A 22,269-nucleotide genomic window follows, 5' to 3' on the forward strand; every position below is an offset into this window, starting at 1 on the left:
TAGCATTTTTGTGTTTTTACTAAAATCGCAGCATCTGAAGACTTTTGTGTTTGGGTTGCACTTCCATAAAATCCATCCTGTTAATTCTTTTTTAAAAATCTAGATTTAAAAATAGAAATCTAATTAAAGGACCTCGTCCATAATCATCATAAACACGAATACTCATGTTCTCCCTGTACTCAGTGTACACTGCTCCAACTCATTCTACACATTTGCAGATGACTCTACCATTATAGGGTGGGTATCGAACTATGATGAGATGGTGGACAGATAGGAGATAGTCCAGAAGCCTGGTGTCAGGACAACAGTATCAACCAAACAAAGGAGCTGGTCATCAACTTAAGCAGGGTGGAGCATGTTACAATTTGTTACTGAGGAGAAGATGGGAGAGAGCTTTGAGATCAAGAGTAAATATCATCAACAATCTGTCCAGGTCAAAAAAGTGCACTGATCCCTGTACTTGCTTGGAAGCTTAAAAAAATTCAACATGTTCCCATCTATCTAGATGCATCGCAGCTTGGAATGGGAAGGCCTCTGCCCAAGATGGGCTAGAAATTGTCGAGCTGTGAATTAGACACACTCTGCACTTGCCAGGAGCTCGGGAAAGCAGACAATAAATTAAAGAACCTCTCCCATCCCAGTCATGCTCTCTTGAGCTCCCTCTTACTGGAGAAAATATATTCAAGTTTGAAATTGAGTACCTCCAAATTCAAGAATATCTTCATCCTCATCCTCAATCATCAGACAATTGAATGAACATCTCATTTGTAAATTAATGGATTTGTACTGAAAAGATAAACAAAATGTGCCTTCAGCTTTGGGATATCCCAAAGTGCTCTACAGCACATAGGCCCAAAGGCCTATGAGCCCGTGCCATTCAAATACCCCGATTAACCTACAACTCGTGTACGTTTTGAGTCTTAGTGCCTTATTTTTATATGAAAGTGCCTTTTTTTTTTGTTTGTTACTCTCTAGCAAGAGCATAATTCTTCTGAAATGTTAAACCCCACTTTATGTGCTCTGTTTGAATTTGCTGCCTGATTTTTCTTATGTTAACTATCAGAGCAAGCGATAGGTCATAATTCAGACTGCCAGACAGCCCTGAGAGAGAACAAAGTTCGGTCAAAAGTCCTCAGCAATGAAATCCAGTGCCTGAAAGCAGAAAAAAATAAGCAGGTACCTTAACAATTTGTGACTCTGTTTCACGTATTCAAGTCTCGATAAGAGTTTAAATTCATGTGGGTCTAATTTTAGATTTGCTACATTTTGTCCGTTTTCTCCAATTCAAGCATTTGTAAATTGGAGTGAAAGTAAGTGATGATGTGGTTGGACAGAACAAGTAGCCTTTTCTGTGGCCTTAAAGAACTAGTAAAATGTTTTGTGATGGTAGAACTGAACAGAAGCCCAGGTCTTCCTCATAGAAGCAAAACTTGAGGTGGTACTGCAAGTAGCGCACTTGTCACAGTTCCTGTCACCTAGTCAAGATTCTCATCTCGAGAGCTATCAGTGTGAAGTTCGCATGCACTCACCTTGTAGGTGACTCCCAGTGCTCTGAATTCCTCCCGTGTCCCAAAAATGTGCTGATTGTTAGTTGAATTGGCCACTATAAGTTATTCTGGCTGCAGGAAGGAAAATCGGAAGGATGTTAAATCGTAATGCATGGGAGAATGGATTCTTAATGAACTGAAGCCAGCAAGCAACCCTGCAGAAAGGAAGATGGCACGACTGTTGGATGCCTGTCATCTCAGCCCAAAGGCATGGCTCTTGGAATCCCACAGGACTCTGCTATAGGTCCAAACTTCTTTAGCTCTGTCACTGTGGTCTTGCATTCATTGCAAGGCCAAATGTGGGGTTATTTGCCTAATGGTTGCACAGTATTCAATTCTAGAAGCAACATGAGAAAAGGAAGTGGTATATACTGTATCAGAAGATTAAATGAATACTAAAGCGTGGGCAAGTAAAATTATAGTCACTCCAATCATGCAATCTCCACTAACAAGGGAGTCTAACCCTCTTTAAAAACAATGGTGTCATTTAAGTCTGAATGCTGTTACTCTCCACCCTACCCAATAAAAGGCATTCACTGAAAGGAGGCACATCTCAAGCAGAGTTAAATACACGAAAGACTGTTGGTGCTGGATTCAGGAGAAAAACATATACTGCACACAATAACATAATTTTAAAGGATTGTGTGAAGCATTTGATAGATATTGCTTGATTGGAAATAAATCTTGATGAACTACAGGTGTGTTTGAGGTTGAACACATGTATAACGCTTGGGACTCTGATTTCATGGTGTCAAGTGCATACTTACCATTCCATTGAGTAATGTTTGCAATTGGAATTGAAATTCACTTTCACTTTAACCCAGATCATTATTATTAACACTTTTTGTCTAATCCTGCTGTTTATTTTTGGGCTTTTGCATCTCTGTTGGTATTGAAACCTATTTTTTAAGACGGATGACATATTGATATTGAAACCCAAGAAGTGGCAGTTATATGAATTAAGGTTTCTGTATAATTTTGTATTTTTAGCTTTTCTAAGCTTGTGACATTTAAAATTACAGATCATTTTACTTTGAACAACATTCTAAAAAATGATGTTACTGGTTTTCTCTTAATTATTCGTAATATGCTTCATCTAAACTTTATAAAATTATGAAAATACTATGGTTTTGTTCACAATTTACAGTACAGGTACACAATCCTTTATCTGAAATCTTTGGGGACAGTGTGTTCCAAATTTCGGATTTTTCCTGATTTCAGAACAGAGCTGCCCCAGATTTAAGCCCATCTGAATTGTGCTGCCGTATCCACCCCCTTCCAGTCGCGCTGCTGTCTCTCTCCCACCCCTCGCCCGCCCGAGTTGCGCTGCTGTATCTCTCCCACCCCTCGCCCGCCCGAGTCGCGCTGCCGTCTCTCTCCCCCCGCCCGCCCGAGTCGCGCTGCCCTCTCCCCACCGCCCACCCGAGTCGCGCTGCCCTCTCCCCACCGCCTGCCCGAGTCGCGCTGCCGTCTCCCTCCCGCCCACCCGAGTTGCGCCCGTCTCTCTCCCCCCGCCCACCCGAGTCGCGCTGCCATCTCTCTCCCCCCCCGCCTGAGTCGCACTGCCGTCTCTCGCCTCCCGCCCGCCTGAGTCACGCTGCCATCTCTCTGCCCCCCCGCCCGAGTCGCGCTGCCGTCCCTCTCCCCCCCGCCTGAGTCGCGCTGCCGTCTCTCTCCCCCACCCCGCCCGAGTCGCGCTGCCGTCTCTCTCCCCCCGCCCGAGTCGCGCTGCCGTCTCTCTGTCTCTCCTCCCCCCCACACACTAGTCATTCTGCAGTCTCTCTTCCACCTCCCACCAGCCCGAGTCATGCTTCTCTCTCTCCCTCTCACTTCTTTCCCCTCTTTCCCCCCCCCCCCCACCAAAATGTCATTTTTTGGAGCTGTCCACATTGTAGATGTCCGGATAAAAGATTGTGTACCTGTATATTGTTAGAAATCCAAATTTATTGTGTTTCAGTGTTTGGAGCAGCAGATTTGGATTTTCAGCTCCCTGCAACTGTTGAAAGCTAATTAAGTGAGGTGACAAAATCAGCTCAGGTTTTTCTGAGTAAGTAATTATAGTCCATTCAAATACCAACTGACGGGAATTTGAGGGAAACATTGAACTTTTTTATAAGGATGAAGCAAAATTTAGAAGCCTATGATTTAATTTTTGAAGAATTGTTTCAATTAAATTTTAATTTTTTTTTCTGTTGTAAATAGTATCAGATCAGATACTATTATCATGTAATAAAACAGAAATGTCTTTGGCTTGGCTTCGCGGACGAAGATTTATGGAGGGGGTAAAAAGTCCACGTCAGCTGCAGGCTCGTTTGTGGCTGACAAGAAATGTAGTATGAAACAAAATTGTCTTTAATCTCCCATAGGCAGACAAAGATTATTTATTAGCATTGCCCAACACCCCTTGCAGAGAAATAGAAGCAAAAGAGAGCCCCCCCCCCACCCCACAGAAGAGAAATTGAGGGTCCGTGGATTGGACTCCAGTACTCCTGCAGCCGTACAGGACTCCAGTTCAGTTCAAACCATCAACAACGAGCACAGTTCCAAATCTCCTTGCCCTTGACATCCTCCAGAATCCCATCTCTGATACCTGGTTCCCATGAGCCCGTCTTCAACAGCCTGCAGCCTGTTGTGACTCTTTTGCCCTCAAGTCTCCTGTGTGTGTATTCCTCGCTCACAAATCGGCAGGAGCTCGTTGCCTTGTATGTGTCTTCAACCACAGAGCCCCTTGCTGGTCCGACGCAATGATCACTGTCCTTGATGTTGTCTCCTCTCTCTCTCCCTTTCCCTAATTACTGATGCTCTGTGCTAGTCCGCTGCTCCCCCAGAGTCTGCAAGCCCTTGAGACCACTGCCAAACTCAGACACTGCCATCTTGGGTCCAGACCCCACGGTTGTAGAATTTTAAATAAAACACTGTTGCCTTCTTTAACAGGCCATTTAAAACCTGCACAGAGCCATCATCAGTAGGTAGGACTGGGAGTTTGGACATGGGGGTGGGGGGGAAGAGCATTGTGTCTTCATTCTCCTCTCTCCCTGGATCCATGCCAGCACCTCCGTCAGTGCTGTCTTTTTTTTTTTGCAGATCATTTAAATAAATTGATAGGTTTCACCTCTAAATGTTCATGGCACCATCTTACAATTTGATTTTGTGAATGTCTTGTCTGTGCATATGGATAACAAACCTGTATTAGAAGTGGCCATGCCCACTGAGCAATTCATTAGCGATATTGGCTCTGCTATTCCCTCTCCATTAACATAGCTTGACCTATGACCACACCTAACAGCCTGCAATTCTCAATATTTTGCACTCCCTTATTTGTATTCTCTACTTGCCAGAATGAACCCATCAGCTCCAACTTGTTCTCATGGCAACCCTGACCTTATCCAATTATAGATGTCTCCTTTGTTCTATCTGTCCCTCAGCCTACCTTCTCTGCAGCTTGGACATTTCTCTTTACCATTCTGATGCAGAATCTTTGACCTGAAATATTAACTCTCTCTTGTCATAGATGCTGCCTCACCTTCTCAGTGTTTCCATCATTTCATTTGTATTCAGATATACAGCATCTGCAATCTTTCAGTATTATTTTTTAAAGACTTTACTAACTGCAGATGTTTTGCATAAAAGAAGTGCATTTATAGGCCGCAAAACCTCTTCATGTGAATGTGAGCCAGAGATTTTGACTCCCTTGCTCTATATGGAATAGCCTTTATGATATTGTTGAATTCATGTAATTATTTATTTGATTCAGAAAAGAATAACAGAAGTATTCTTTGTACATGAAAATCATGTTTATATCTCCCAGATCTGTATTCAGAATGTACAGATTGTATAGTTAATTATTTTACAAAATGTGGTTTTATGACGAGTGAGACATTAACCTTTTTTCAGAATAAATGCATCATTTTGATTTTAATTAGCACTACATTCTAATTTGTTTGCAGTTCCTGAATTTGATGGGTGTAATTGATCAACAAAAGGATGAATTGAGCCGAAGCAATAGGTAGTGAAATCTTTTAAACATGAAACATCATTCAAGTATGTTTAGTTTTCGATTTTCACCAATTATACTTTCACGTGGACTGTAATCATATCAAGGAGAATTTTTTTGCTCCAATCAGAAGTAGGGAGAAAAATGAAATAGACAAAAGAATGTCTCTTGTGAAATACTTGCTTTTTTAAAAAAAGTTCATCAGACTTTTAAAACTGGTCAAATAGCTTTGTTATGGATGTGTAATTTTGTACTTGATTTTAAAAAAAATGTTCTTGATTCAAGGGAATGGGTTATTTTGGGGCACATATGTCTATTAATAAAGTAGAAAGCCATGCATTTGACCTGTTTTGAGAAATTACCATTTTTTAATACTATGTAGAATGGGAGCTTTTTTTTACATTATGCAGGTTTGATGTTATTTTAGATTTTGATAGGCAAAGAAAAGCTATATTACATACTGCTCAAAATTGATTCTTTCTATATACCTTTATCAAAAAAGATCACATTCATTGCTTTTTTAAAAAAAAACATTGAAAAATGAAGGGATGTTAACCAAGTGTTAATTAATATCTCTGTAAATTGATTTTGCATCTATTTATTATAAATTCATCCCTAAAATAAATCTGTTGCTGATGTTTGGGTTCAAAATGTTAATGTATCCATTGTTTCATTTTTTTTTTAAATAACTTTCTCTTCAGGACTTCTGCTGTACAAGTTGGACAGTTACAAGAAGCGTTAAACGAGAGGAGTTCTATCGTCAATTCTTTGCGGGCAAAGTAAAAAAAAAAATGTTTTTTTTTCTTGAAAATCCAACCTGATGAGATGAAAGATCTTTCAAATTTACATTGTAGCCCATCAGTGTGGAAATGTGTTTGCATTTTAGACGTTCAGCCATTATTGGGCATGAGCTGTTCATCCTTTCTCTGGAATTCACTTCTATACAAAAGATGTAAAGCACCACCATTCTGTCTGAAAGTTTAACTCTGGGTTCTCGTCATTTGCACAAAAAAAATGGTTCTCACTCATCACAATAAACCTTTCTTTTAAATTTAAAGTTATAATATTTAAATATAATTAATTCTGCACTCATTTAGTTTCTCTTTTGATTAATTCATAATGTGAAGTTGCATATGATTTTCAGACTTCTATATCAGCTGTTCATTTAGGATAATGGCATTTTCAGAAGGCAAATTTCATGTGATGACTTGTACTTCACAAACTTGTATTTTAAAGCAATGTTTTGCCTTTTTCCTTTTGAATGTAATTAGTTCATGCCATAAAGTGAAGGTTGTGGAAGGCCTTCTGGCAATGGAATATCATTCTTTTTGTGTGTTACTTTTTACACAGTAATATTTGAGATTAATTTGAATAACTAAACTGTTTTGTCTTAGATGTCTTACATGGATAATTATGTTCCTTGAGCAAGAAGATCCATGCTGATGCTTTCCTAAATTTATGTTTCATTGATATTTTCTGTTCTAATTCCCTCGATATCCATGATTTACTTTTGTGCAATTTAGTAGACATCAAGGTCCATTTCTTCCCCATCCTTCTTGATTTCCAAATCATTATTTGCAGTTTATTTTATTATACAGGATTAGTTTTGTTGTTACTTTCTTAACCTTCTAAAGCAATATATTTGTGAAGGAGTGACGAAAATTACGTGTCATCATACAGTGTGAAGGGCCTGATGTGCTGGATCCACATTAGCTATGTTGCTGTTGTGGTTTACATGCTCTGCATACAAAATACTTGTGTTTATAGGGCCATTTGTCCCAAGCTACATTTGAAGTTTAATCACTCTTGTATTGTGAGTGCTAATGTGTTCCTAACAAGCTACTGGAAACACCAATGTGACTTAACCAATTAATCTGTTTTCATGATTTGTTTGAAGAGTAAATATTGTAAATTAAATACTTGAAATTCTGACATTGTTCTCCTAAGAGTACCAATGGGGTTTAGTATTAGATCCAGAAGAAAACATCTCCTGCAGTACAGAACTGCTTCTGTAGTGCATTTCAGTTTTTTTTTCTTGACTAGAACTTCAACTCATTGGTTCCAAGGATGGAGAGTACTTACGGCTTTTATAATTGATCTGCTTCATAATTAGAACATTGAAAGGAATTTGTCTGCAATCGCTGCCAGAACACTTTTAAGCATAGTACATTTATGTTTAATTTTCACTTGCTTTTACATTGATCTCGTTGCTTAATTAATCAAAATCGTTTTGATCCATCCCCTTTGCTGTTGTCTAATTTTTGTTTTTTGCTCTAGAGTACAAATGTCAGAAGCTGCTTTAACACTGTCAAAACAAAAGACAAATGATTTGAAAGACCTCTTGGAGAAGGCAAGAAAGGAAAATTTTGAGTTGAACGAGAAGCATTCCAAGGAGCTCAGGAATGAGCAAGAGGTATTTTTTTTTATCCCCACACAAAAAAAAATTATTAATGTGTAATATCTCACCTGATGCTTCTCAAGTCCAGGGATAGTTGATGCATTCTGCAGATAGATCAGATATCTGCAGGTGGGCAAGAGCCATGGGGAATGAGTGCTCTGTAGGCAATAAAGCCCTGGCATTGAAACACTGAAATTCTGCCCCCTGAACACAGGAACAATCTTTGACAAAATTCAAAGCTGCTGTGGAGCCTCAACTCATATCAAAGCTGGGAGATATTGTGAAATAATCTAAGAATTATTTGTTTACTCAAAGTTTAACTTTTAGTGAATTTAATTTATTTTGCTTCATTTTTAAAAATAATTTCTAATGTATATTTTTCATCATCATTCTGATTCTACAGTAGATCTGGGCCTGAGTAGAAATCTAGAGCCAGGTTCCTGAGCATAATGTTGATGAATCTCACTTTTGATTGGGCTGCACCTTTGGAATCAATAAGCGGCATTAGTCATTTGTCACAGATTTAATGAAGCATCCATGCCCTTCTGGAAATAAATTACCTGAGAGCTGCTGAGGCTGGAGAGTTCCTTTCCATTTTGTCCTTCTAATTTGCATTTTAATTTTTAGAGTGTCCATTAATTACAACAATCCTGTCTCTATAAACAGATTACTTCATCCTAACGGGCATATGAGTGGAATACTTATCTACCTTTTACTTGCTACTGTTCCAATGAATTGAAAATAGCCTGAACAAATGTATGTTTCAAGCAGATTAATCTAAATTTGCTCATTGAGATTCTACACAATTTGCAGATATTTTCAGTTATTATTTGGGAATCTATCCTGTCTATGCTACCAGGAGATGAGCAGCCACTTGGTGCTTATTAAGGACAACAGAGATGACAATTCAGAAAACAAAACCAAAACTGTGTTAGTCCTGCTTAGAGCATTATTCATATACTGAAGTAATTTGTGTCCCTTTCAGGAAATGTATACACGAGAAGCAAAATTGACCAGAGAAATAAATGCAGCAAATGGGAAAAACATGGAACTCAAAAACAAGGTAGTATTGGTATCTCCATTTACTAAGTTATTTCTCATGACACTAGCAACAAACTGGGCTCATAAATTAGCTCTAACATGAAATTCTCATGCTAACCTGTTAAAATGTTGCAAAGTCATCTCAGAGCAATTAGTCATTACCTGTAATGCTTTGTTTGGATAAGAAAGTTAGTTTTTCACCCTGAAGTACATTAATGACCTTGATTTTGTTTTGCACCAATTAGGAGGTTGATTTTATAATTTTGAACCACCTTGATGCTCTTTCTATAATAATTCATTATTGCAGCACCAAGACTATGGAGGAGACTGCAGGATCCATGACACTCAGTCTCTTATGGGCTTCTCCTTTCTTGTTGTAGTGGTTGCACTGGAGTAGTATGGTCTCTTTGTGTGCCTTTACAAGGAAAATGAAGGAAAAAGATTGTTGTGTATTTTATGTAAATGACGATGAGTGGAATCTTGACTATGAATCTGGATTAAAATTAATTTTAATATGTTATGAGCAAAGTAATATTTAGCAGCATTTAGCTCTGGGACTAGCATTCAAAGATTTGGAGCTTGTAATTTAATTAATAAATTACTGCACAGTTTTATTCATACTTTTTTTTTGGACCCTCAAACTATTTTTTTTTGTTGACAGACATGGACATCACTGGCAACGGCACTTTATTATCCATGCCTAATTTCGTCTTGAACTGAATATCTTGCAAAGTCATTTCAGGGCAGTTAGTCATTAACTGTAATGCTTTGTTTGGATAAGAAAGTTAGTTTTTCACCCTGAAGTACATTAATGACCTCGATTTTGATTTGCACCAATTAGGAGGTTGATGATCGTAACTAATGCAAGCTGGCGTGATTAGATTCAAACGTACTCATCTGAATCAATAGCACTAACCTTTGGCTGCAGTAACTTCACTTTCTATACTAAAACAGAAAATTAAAACTTTCTATACTAAAACAGAAAATTAAAACTTTCTATACTAAAACAGAAAATTAAAACTTTCTATACTAAAACTTTCTATACTAAAACTAACTTTCTATACTAAAACAGAAAATTAAAACTTTCTATACTAAAACTTTCTATACTAAAACTAACTTTCTATACTAAAACAGAAAACTAAAACTTTCTATACTAAAACAGAAAATTAAAACTTTCTATACTAAAACTTTCTATACTAAAACTAACTTTCTATACTAAAACAGAAAACTAAAACTTTCTATACTAAAACAGAAAATTAAAACTTTCTATACTAAAACTTTCTATACTAAAACTAACTTTCTATACTAAAACAGAAAACTAAAACTTTCTATACTAAAACTTTCTATACTAAAACTAACTTTCTATACTAAAACAGAAAACTAAAACTTTCTATACTAAAACAGAAAATTAAAACTTTCTATACTAAAACTTTCTATACTAAAACTAACTTTCTATACTAAAACAGAAAACTAAAACTTTCTATACTAAAACTTTCTATACTAAAACTAACTTTCTATACTAAAACAGAAAACTAAAACTTTCTATACTAAAACAGAAAACTAAAACTTTCTATACTAAAACAGAAAATTAAAACTTTCTATACTAAAACTTTCTATACTAAAACAGAAAATTAAAACTTTCTATACTAAAACAGAAAACTAAAACTTTCTATACTAAAACTTTCTATACTAAAACTAACTTTCTATACTAAAACAGAAAACTAAAACTTTCTATACTAAAACAGAAAATTAAAACTTTCTATACTAAAACTTTCTATACTAAAACTAACTTTCTATACTAAAACAGAAAACTAAAACTTTCTATACTAAAACAGAAAATTAAAACTTTCTATACTAAAACTTTCTATACTAAAACTAACTTTCTATACTAAAACAGAAAACTAAAACTTTCTATACTAAAACAGAAAATTTCAGTGCCTGAGGTTTTGCCTTTGTTAAAATTATACAATTATTTTAAAATCTGGAATTAATTTGGATTATATTTAGAGTTATATAGCATGGAAGTAGCTGAAAGATGAATTAATTTGAAAACTCTGTAGCTATGCTGATCTTGATGCCATTAGTGATGAACCTTGTGAAAGGTTTCACCAGGATATTGCAACCATGGAAAAGCGGTATCAGGGCAGCTGGAATCCATCACTGCTGGCCAACTATCGAGAGGCATCAGATGCTGAGTACAAACGAAAATCAGCAGCGAAACATTTGTAGGTCGGTTGAACTCACACCATGTGTCAGCGTCATTATACAATTAAACAGGATAAATTCAATAAAAGTTAATTTAATGTTTCTCCAATTTCCTTCATGATCTGAAAAGATCTTTGTGTTCAGCTTGAAATTTTTTACTTTTTAAAATTTAGACATCTCAGCGCGGGCCACTTTGGCCCACAAGTCCAATTAACCTACAGCCCCCAGTATGTTTCAAATGGTGGGAGGAAACCAGAGCCCCTGGGGAAGAAGACCCATGCAGACACGGGGAGAACCTACAAACTCCTTACAGCCAGTGCAGGATTTGAACCCCAGTCCCAATCGCTGGCGCTGTAAAGGCGTTGCGCTAACAGTGCCGCCTCAAAGTTGTCTATCGTGATCCCCTTTTTTTAAGTAGCAAATCTTTGGCGGGGGGGGGAGCTTGTTGTCCAGTGTTATGTACCATTTCTCGAGTCTGGATACCTCTATTCCCAGCTGTTTTGAATTTATCAGTCTATTCAAACACAACATGATAATAAACTGATGATAATCTTCAGTTTATCCACTCTTCTGTCCCAAAATCTCATTATTTTATGAAGAGTTTGAAGTCTTCTTGTGAAGAGAATTCATAATTTCTTTAAAAGGACAAAGTTTGGTATTCCATGAACCTTGCAGTTCATTTACTGACATTAGATAGATAAAGATACTTTTAAGAGCCAGGTAACTTGCTATTTTTAATTTTAAAGACTTTTAATGTTCTCAAAGAAATATAGGTTCATCTGAAATAGGTTTGTCTGTCACAGGGATAATAACTAGTTAAAAGGGTAACTGCTTACACTGTATGTCAGTTTTCCTTTCTTTTCCCATGACTCTGAACTCTTAGTCAAACAATCTAATAATAAGTATACAAGATGTAATTCTGATCAAATAAATTATTTTAAACTCAAGAAATTATATTTTGAAAGTAGTGAGATTTTTAAATTGTGGGCTCACAGAGAGTGAGGAGAGGAGACAGCACTCTTGTGCAGGGTTCTGCGACCCTGTCCAATTACAGATGGCTCTGTACCAGCTTTAAATGGCCTGTTAAAGGAGCCGATGGTAGGTTATTTTAAAAACCTGCGACCATGGGATCTGGGCCCAAAATGGAAGTGCCTATGTTCGGCAGCAGCCTCAAGGGGTTGCATACTCCAGGCAAGCAAATGGCTGGCACATGGCACCAAAAATTGGGGAGACGACCAGTTTGAGAAAGCAAAGCAAGGTGTATAATGCATGGAGCGGTAGCCACAGTGATGGACCAGTGAGGGGCTTTGTGTCTGAAGAAAGCACAGGCAGTGGGCTGTTGATGACTCGAGGTGAGGAACCCACACAGACTGCTGGCAACTGGTTCAAGACTGGCTGATGGGGTACCGGGTAATGGAACTGGGATGCAAGATGGTGCTGAGGTCCCTGAAGGCTTCCTGATTATGTCAGAGGTTCAGATCTGGAACTTGGGTTGCTGATGGTTTGGGCTGGAGTCTGTGTAGCTGCAGAGGCTTCAGGAGTGCTGGAGACAAATCCATGGACACTGGGGAGACTGTTTTGCTTCTCTTTCTCTGACTGGAGGAGGCACCCTCTAATTTTTGCTGATGGAAAACCTATCTGCCTTGTGGCAGACTAAAGCAAATTTTGTGTAATGTCACACCTGTTTTATTACATGACAATAATGGAATCTTGAATCATGGAAATTTGTAAAAAAAAACAAAAAAAAATTGCTGCCCATAAATAAAGGAGTATTCAGTGTCCATTTTCAATTGGATTTGTGCTATCTAAAGGATATATCCATTGATCACACACAGAATATACACAAGACAATAATATGGTGTCTAACTTTGATTGAATTTCTCTCTATCCCCATTATTTAAGGTTAAATTTATCTAACAAGTATTTGCAATGGAGATTTGGAATATTCCAAAGGCACCTTTGTTAAACAGAGGAACATTTATGGTAGCAATAGATGCTACTTCTCTGTAAACTAGGTTTGTGGTCATTTCGCTTTGGTTACTTAATTTAAAAATATGGGCTTTCATCAAATTTATGAGTCGTTCAGATATGCAGTGATGACTTGTCAACATGCCCATCCCTTAAACATGTGCCAGTTACTTTTTGTGCCCATGTCAAACAGGTGGATGAATTGGAACGACGATGTAAAAGCCAACAGGATCAGATCTGCCACCTGAAGGAAGAATTGGCCAACGTGACTACTGAAATGAAAGTGAAACTAGCACAGACTGAAGGTAATATGATAGTACGCCATCTTTATGAAATAAATAATTGTAGGAGCAGATGCCTCGACAATGGAATATTTGTCCAGTAATATCCAGAATTCAAGCAACCAACAAAGAAATTGTAGACAATAAATAGGTTAAAAAAAATATTTAAAAGTTGGTGTGTTTCGCTGTTAATTCACCTGTCACGCCAGCACACAATCTCGAGCCACCGGGAAATTAATTTATCCAGCATCGACCAATATCCCCCATAGGTGATGGATACCAGGGCTTTTACTGTAATTACTTTTTGGATTCCTACCCTAGTCCCCTGAAAGTGGAGAAACTGTGTTCAAGATAACGTTAAGATCTCAAGCCTGAACATCAGGAAACCCATGCAAACTCTAAATAAACTAACACGGTGCCTCACTTCACAAACTAACCACCTTGCCTTCCAATTGTGGAAGAGTGTGTAGTTCCTTCTTTGGTTTCCTTTGTCATCTCCAAATCTACAAGACCAAAATTGAAACAAATCATCCTCAATCCTAAAGGACCAAAGGATGTGCAGTCAAGTCCTCGGGTCAGTGCATCACATCTCTTCTGCTGGATTGAATGGCGAATCCAATCAATTCTGCCACCTTTTGACCTACAGCTTGTGCAACTTGTGCAGTTCAAAGCGGAGGTGCAGAAATTGACCGCAGCGAGCACAGTTTGGCCCAATATTCAGTAATTGAATGTCATAACGTTTCACCTTTTCAAAAAATATTCCTTAACTTGAATAGTGTCGAAGAAAATATTCATATTCTAAAATTTAACTTGGATTTTGGAATATCAAAATTTGATAGTCCATCAGAGCATTTATTTATTTTTTTTAACCAAGGTAAAAATGAATTTATATTGCAGCACAGATATTGCAAAGCTGGTTAAACGTAAATAATTGGTTGGAGTCTAATAGTTATACCTTGACAAACATCAAGTAAATGTGAGCTTAATGGAAATTAACTGAATATGGTTTTAAAACTAATAAGGTATTAATGAGTATTGGACCATTTTCCAACATTAGTGAATTGACTGAAGTTGGATCTTTGTATATACTTCCAAAATCTGCTTGTCCACAGTCAAATATACATAGTTTATTTCTATGATTTTGCTCTCAAACCTTAAAAACGGGTTACTGGTTGCATTTTCATTTTGTTTTAATTATTAGAACGCCTGGAAGCTGAGAAGAAAAGATATAAACAAGTGCTGGATGATGCAGATGCAGTATGGCAGAAAGAGGTAATGTGAATGGTAACCATTCTGTAATTATATTTTTAAAGATTTTTTTTTGTATCTATAGCCCTAATTTTTTTTAAAACTCTGTGTACTCAGACCTCAAGCCATTCATTAATGAAAACAGGTTTTTTGTTTTTAAATCTCAACCAGTGACAATCTTCTAGCTGTAAAATTCCCTCGTAGCCATTGTTGACTGATGGAAATAAACTTTGCTTTTTCCTCAAGCCTCAAACCTGAAATCCTTCATCCCTTGAACCAATCTGGTAAATATTTTCTGCTCCTTCTCCAAAGCCTTTACTTCTTTCCTACAATCTGATGAACAGAATTGATGCACTTCTCCAGTTGTGGCCAAATGAGTATTTTGTAGTTATCCTGCTTTTGTACTCTATGCCTCTCATCGTCGCATCCAGGGCCCTACCACTTAATTTGTCGTTTCCAATGATTTATCCAAGCTTATATACTAATTCCTCTGTTCCAGCACTTGTGAAAGAAAGTGCTGTTTATTGGCTCTCCTTTTTCTCTTGGCTAAAGTGCATCATATTTCACTTCATGTTTGGCAACTTTATTCTCCAAACCTATCTTTTTTTATTGCATTTTGTTGCTATTCTCACTGTTTAGCACACTTCCAAGCTTTGCATCATCCCTGTATTTTAAAATTTTGGTCTGCTTATCATGTCTTAAAAAATCAGACTTCAACCCTTGGGGAACATTGCTGTCTGCTTCCTGCTTTCAATTTTCTATCCACACTGCTATTGATCCTTGATTCCGTTGTCATCAGTTTGGCAACTCAGCCTTTTGTCTTAGACTTTACCAAACGTACACAATCTCGTTGAGGACGGGGAGAGAGGGATGAATGGTAATTGTGGAGAGGAGATGGTAAAATTGATTATGCCTGCATTCAGTTGTAGGTAGCATGCCCTTTATAATCCAAAAACAAATATTGTTTCAAGTTTAAATCTGTTCAAATTTATTTCTATTCAAAGTGAAAAAATTGTTTACAGAGTACTAGTTGTTCCTTCTTTTGAAATCAATGCAGTAGAGGGTGGTCTCTCGTCATTTTGGACCTCTTTGCCATTTGACCAAGATCTTTGATAAGTGCATGTGTTAGCCACTGTATTGAAATAATTCACACAGGTGTCATCCACTCCTTAGAAATGGTATGAAATTAGTCAACCTCAATCCTGAGGGACTGCCTGAGGAGGTGAAATGTTTAATTTGAAGTACAGAGATTCAGAACAGCTTCCAGCAGATGGCAGCAGAAAGCAGTTACATGCAAACTGGAGATGAATTCAAGCTTGAAAGGGAAATACAAATGTTAAAATTATAATTTTTTTTGTAATGTCTAAAAAAAAATTAAATCAAGAAAAAGGTTGAGAACAATATTAATTGTTCTGGAGAACAGAGGAGAAAAATGAGAGTAGAAAAAAAATGATGAAAATCTTTTTTTGAAAATTTTATTTAATTGTTTGTATCATTGCAGAAAAAAAAACAATGAATAAAACATTAATCAGATATCCATGTCCAATGATACAAAAAGTACTTTTATATTTTTTCTCCCCAACCCCTCTCCCACCGAAAAGTGGGAAAAAGAAACACCTACCATTTAATATACAATAATACTAACATAGACAATCATTAATTATTATTAAAATTACTGATTAAGAGGAGTGGATAAGATAGAAGAGATGGATGGAAAATTATTCATAAAATCCATATACATTTTCTAAATTCTATAAAAATTTTCAACTTGATTCCTCAAACTATATGTAATTTTTTCCAAAGCCATCTCACTATACCATCTAGTTAATAACACTTCCTTATCATCTTTCCATAATATTGCTATTGGATTTCTTTGCAGTTGCTATTGCAATACTTTTTAAAAATTCTTGATATTTATCCATTTTCAATTTTGTATCCCTTTTCAGATATATCCCCAAGTAAAAATATTCTTGGATCCTTTGGTATCTTTATCTTCACAATTTGTTCTAATAATAAACTCAGTTCATTCCAAAACCCTTCCACTTTTTCACAAGACCACACTGAATGCAAAAAAAGTCCTTATTTCTTTCGCACATTGAAAACACTTATTTGAATAATTAGAATCAAGTCCATTTAACTTGTATGGAGTATAATATAATTGATGAAGAAAATTATATTGAACAATTTGATATCTGACATTTACTCTATTTGTAACACTTTCATGGCATATTTTTGACCAAATCTCCTCCTGAAATGGTATATTTAAATCTTTCTCACATCACATTTTTGATTTATATAAATCTTTTTTCCAAATTTTAAGAATTATTTTAAAGCAGCTTAATGGAGATTTTTGTCCTTCTGTTATCAACGGGGCGAAAAACCAGCTTGGGTTCAAATAGAAATGAATAAAATTGATGAAGCTATTCTGGAGAAAATGGAATAGTGAGTTGTTTAAAGGAACTAAAGATTTCTCAGTATTAAAGCATATATTAAAAATATGGAATAGAATTCATATTGAGAGAAGAATTAAAAATGATCAATTTCCAAAAATGTTGTTAAAGCAAAATCAACTTCTTCCTTTAACTTTGAATAAGTCTTTATTTGACAATTGGTGTAGCAAAGGTAAACTGTTACAAGCCCAAAGGACCCCCAAACCCAGCAGCAATAGACATTCACCAAGACAAGTGGCTTTCAACAGAAAAGTTATTTTTAATCAACTTCAAACATGAAAATAGAATCGAACTTTAACTTAACTCTATTCTTATACTATGCTCTATACTAACCCAAATTACCCCCTTCTAATTCTAAGTGCACATGTATGTCTTTCTTTGGCTTGGCTTCGCGGACGAAGATTTATGGAGGGGGTAAAAAGTCCACGTCAGCTGCAGGCTCGTTTGTGGCTGACCAGTCCGATGCGGGACAGGCAGACACGATTGCAGCGGTTGCAAGGGAAAATTGGTTGGTTGGGGTTGGGTGTTGGGTTTTTCCTCCTTTGCCTTTTGTCAGTGAGGTGGGCTCTGCGGTCTTCTTCAAAGGAGGCTGCTGCCCGCCAAACTGTGAGGCGCCAAGATGCACGGTTTGAGGCGTTATCAGCCCACTGGCGGTGGTCAATGTGGCAGGCACCAAGAGATTTCTTTAGGCAGTCCTTGTACCTTTTCTTTGGTGCACCTCTGTCACGGTGGCCAGTGGAGAGCTCGCCATATAATACGATCTTGGGAAGGCGATGGTCCTCCATTCTGGAGACGTGACCCATCCAGCGCAGCTGGATCTTCAGCAGCGTGGACTCGATGCTGTCGACCTCTGCCATCTCGAGTACCTCGACGTTAGGGGTGTGAGCGCTCCAATGGATGTTGAGGATGGAGCGGAGACAACGCTGGTGGAAGCGTTCTAGGAGCCGTAGGTGGTGCCGGTAGAGGACCCATGATTCGGAGCCGAACAGGAGTGTGGGTATGACAACGGCTCTGTATACGCTTATCTTTGTGAGGTTTTTCAGTTGGTTGTTTTTCCAGACTCTTTTGTGTAGTCTTCCAAAGGCGCTATTTGCCTTGGCGAGTCTGTTGTCTATCTCATTGTCATAGACAATGAGACAATGACAATGACATGTATGTAATGCATGTGTAAATTCAAGAAAAGTACTTTGGTTCACAGTTCAATCTCACTTTCTTCTTCCAAGTTCTCTGGTTGCAGGCAGTCACCATACTGTGCATAGAATTTAACATGTATAAAGTTCACCAGGCTTGGTGCTTGAAAGGTAAATGTTTACCGTCAGGAAGGTTCTTGTAGGGTTTGCAGAGAGAGATATTTGTTGCTCCAGGATTTCCACAACTGAAGCACCACCACTAGTCATCTCAGGGTCTCGCTGATGAAACTTGCCACATCAGGGCCTTCTAGATGGTAACCTCTTTCTTCAAGCTACCACAGAGTTCCATTCCTTCCTGTATTTCAAGAGAAACATCAGACAGATAGATAGTACTTCCAGCCATCTACTGCTCTGGAACTTGCTTTCATCAGTTTCAAACAGTTTTCCCTGGATTGCACTTTTCTTGTCAGTGTCCCACACACTCACTGACTCAAAATACATCATATTTATTTTTAAAATTGTATGTGTTTTTTTTCCCATAGGAAAGCAACTATCCATCGGTCTTCCATAGTGCTATCTGTACTTTGTAAATGTTTCAATGCAGCATTGCTTGTAATAAAGAACAGATTATATGCCACCTGTTACTTTCTAATTCTGATGGTAGGAATTGAATGTTGACAGGAGTACAAAGGGCAGTAGATACTCGAGCACCTGTTAAGGATTAGGAACCAAAGACAAATCATGACCTTAAGATGTCTGATGAAGGAATATTTGATTGCTTTTATTTTTAATCTGATCAGATGGAACACATGAAACGACACCTGGAGGAGATGCAGCGAACTTTACAGGAAAGAATTCACAAACTTGAAAAAGTTAAACTTCAGCTGGAAGATGTAAGAGCATAATTACTGAATAATACATGTAACAATTAGAGTAGTTACCATTATAATAAATTTAAATGTTGACAGACAACACTGTTACAGGCCAGTCAACCCTACGGGTCTATGCCGCCCAACTTACAGCCTATTAAACTACACTCTTTTTTGAAGAGTGGGAGGAAGCTGGAGTCCCCAGGGAAAACCCAGGCAGACAAGGGGCGTATGTACAAACTCCTTACAGACAATGCGGGATTTGAATCCAGGCCCGGCCCCAATCGCTGGTACTGTAAAGGTGTTGCACTAACCTCTGAACCAACAATGCCACCCATGTAAATCCAAAATTTGATGACAATAATCAGCAAGTCATGAAAATTGTGAGGTCTTAAAATGTGTTACATAGATGCAAATTTTTCGTAGTTCTTTTGATTATAAATTTGCAACAATGTGGGTGAATTCTCAAATTTGAATTGCCTAAATGAATAAGTTTCTGAATACCACTTATAGAATGATTAAGGAACAGAATTGAATTTGAAAGTCAACAGTGTGTCACAAAAGATGTAATTCACACTACAAAGCTGCAATTTGGTGACAGTTAATAAAAGAAATGCTTAGTGATGTTGGAGAAAGTGCAGATATCTGTCAGCTCCAAAATACCAGTAATTTCTTCTCTAGAACTCTATGCAGCAGGCATAGTCTCCAATCATAATGAATCCCTTAGCCATTGGTCCAAAACCTTGCTGTGATAAAACTGAGATACAGTACATCTCCAATTATCCGAAATGTTGGATAAACGTTTTTTTTTTTGGAGAACCAGTCATTTTTTAAAAACAGCAAATCACTTGTAAAAGTGTTTAAACAACAAACAACAAGGGAAGGCTTTTTCAGCATTAATGTTTAATTCTCACCAAAATAATTGCTGGCCACCTCTGATCACAAATGCCCCGCTCTTACCCGGGAGGCCAATGTCCCCACTCTCCCCCAGGAGGCTGCTCTACTTCTTGACACCGGGACAAAGGACTCTTCTAACTGGGAGAAACTGGCATCCAGTTTGAGAGGGAGAGTTGGAGAGAAAAGTCAACAGGGGAAGGTAAAGAAGACATGAAAAGAGAGGGGAGGGAGTTACCTGAAACAAGGACAATCGTCGTTCTAATTTCATGTCAAGTGATTTTGGATAAATGAGGATTTCTGATTTGTTTCGGATATCCTTATTTATCTGAAATTTTTAAAAGTTTTTCGGATAAATGAGGATTTTGGAGAATCCAATTTAGAATAATCTGAGTTATACTGTAATTGGTATATAATGTGTTCCCCCCCATGTTAAAAGATTTGCTCACATATCTTCCATTTCTTGGATGTGGAGTGGGTGAGTCATCTTCAATACTGAGTGATAACTAAGGTGTAAAGAGATCCAAATAAAACAATCTACCTTGAATACAGAGCTTCAGTTAATTCCAACTTTCTGTGTCGTGTTTGAATATCCTTCCTATAACTGTCTGAGTTCCCCCTTAGGTGAGTTGGCTTCCATCCATATCCTAAAGTTAAGATGATTGGTAGTTAAATTAATTATTGTGGGAGTGGGAGATTCAAGGAGTGTCGATGAGTACGTGTGAGAAAATAGATTTCAGGAAGGGTTGGAGAGCCAACATGGACTTGACAGAAGGAATGGCCACCCTATCATGGGGACTTGAATGTGCTTCTCTTGTTGAATCAGATGCAATCATTGTGTTTGAGAGATATTTAATCAGGTACTTGAATAGGCGAGGCATGGAAGACCTGAACCTCATGTGGGCAAATGGGATTAGTAAAGATTGACAGAAAAGATTAGCAAGGACATGGTGGGTTGAGGATTTAGTACAATTTTGACTCTATAAGCTAAATAATAAGATATAATGCAGATAAATTGAGACAAGGAAGCTTTAGCAACTTTAATTGGTAAGTACAGTTTTTTTTTAATCATCAGTTACTTTGGTTATCTGCAAAATTGTATTTTGTACTACAAATATATTCCCAGAAAGTTATTTATTGTTAATTTTTGAGGTATTTGAAAACTACCAGATTTTCACTTTGACGCGACAGATGAGGTTTACTGAACATTGTTAACTTTTACTTCCTTCAACTTTGCAACTCTTCATGAGGTTGCATTTGATTGTTTTTGTCGGGAATGTAAAGCTATGCACAATAACTGGCTTTGCAGATTTTCAACTTTGCACAATGAGTCAGACTTTTTTTGGTGATTCTTTTGTACTTGAAAGCAGTTAAAATATTTCTGTATGAGTGAACTAATTTGCAAATTAATTGAGTTATTTACATTGTTCTAATAATTTATGGATGTTATTCCATCTTTTTGAAGTGGGTTTCTTGTCAGGTGGATTTTAAGTGAACAGATCATTGTTTGTCATAGTATATTATCTCACTTTTCTAATTTCCTGTAAACTTGTAATCTTATGGGTTGTCTGTACTCCATTTGTAGTCGCTTGATCATCTGTAACGTTAATCATTCCAAGAGTTGAAGAGTAACTTTAGGAAGATGGGTATGCATTATTAAATGCCTGTATATTTTTTAAAAATATGGTTTTGTGTCATTAATCTTTTTATGATAGGACCTAAGCCGAGCAAAGGCTGCTGCTATAGCTGACCGAGCACAAGCTGAAGAGGACCAGATTAAAGCAAGGAATCAAGCACGATTGGAAGAGGTAATAACATATTAAAATATTTTTATTCTCATCTCTGGACTTTTTTCCAAGTTTCTATTTTCCATTTCTAATTCACTCCTTTTCCCCCTCACCTTTGTTCACATCAATATGCCTGTCCCCTGTTCCCCATCTTTCGCTTCTGAGCATGTTGTTCCCCTCCCCACCCATCTAGTTCACTGTGATGGTGAGAACAAGTTTGGAGGGGGTAAGAGTACAGATTCTATCACCAATGTGTATATGTATTGATTGTAGTGTAGAATGATTGTGATTGGCTGAGAGCGTAGCCGCGCCTACTGGCTGGTCTTAAAGAGTTGCTCCTAGCCAGACCAGATCATTCTGGACTGGTCGACCTACATGTGATATGCTCCAGTCTTCTAGTTAATAAAAGCCTTGGTTTGGATCGACAAGCCTTTGGTTCCTTCCACGCGCTCTACCT

The 22,269-nt window shown here is 37.4% G+C and overlaps 1 protein-coding gene across 6 annotated transcripts in view; it reads left to right on the forward strand.

Moving 5' to 3' along the window:
- The window catches only part of lrrc45 (leucine rich repeat containing 45), a 58,903-nt gene that overhangs the window by 16,210 nt on the left and 20,424 nt on the right, over positions 1-22,269 (forward strand). For 5 of the 6 annotated variants that reach the window (XM_069930196.1, XM_069930200.1, XM_069930197.1 and 2 more), the window contains exons 7-15: positions 1,064-1,176; positions 5,495-5,553; positions 6,243-6,320; positions 7,819-7,954; positions 8,925-9,002; positions 13,347-13,458; positions 14,636-14,706; positions 19,063-19,155; positions 21,741-21,833. In XM_069930196.1, coding sequence (XP_069786297.1) covers positions 1,064-1,176; positions 5,495-5,553; positions 6,243-6,320; positions 7,819-7,954; positions 8,925-9,002; positions 13,347-13,458; positions 14,636-14,706; positions 19,063-19,155; positions 21,741-21,833 — 833 coding nt within the window. The remainder of the gene's footprint in view (positions 1-1,063; positions 1,177-5,494; positions 5,554-6,242; positions 6,321-7,818; positions 7,955-8,924; positions 9,003-13,346; positions 13,459-14,635; positions 14,707-19,062; positions 19,156-21,740; positions 21,834-22,269) is intronic. The other variant, XM_069930201.1, reaches the window with a different exon arrangement.

Source organism: Narcine bancroftii, chromosome 3 (genome assembly GCF_036971445.1).
Source record: "Narcine bancroftii isolate sNarBan1 chromosome 3, sNarBan1.hap1, whole genome shotgun sequence".
Taxonomy (NCBI): Eukaryota; Metazoa; Chordata; class Chondrichthyes; order Torpediniformes; family Narcinidae; genus Narcine; species Narcine bancroftii.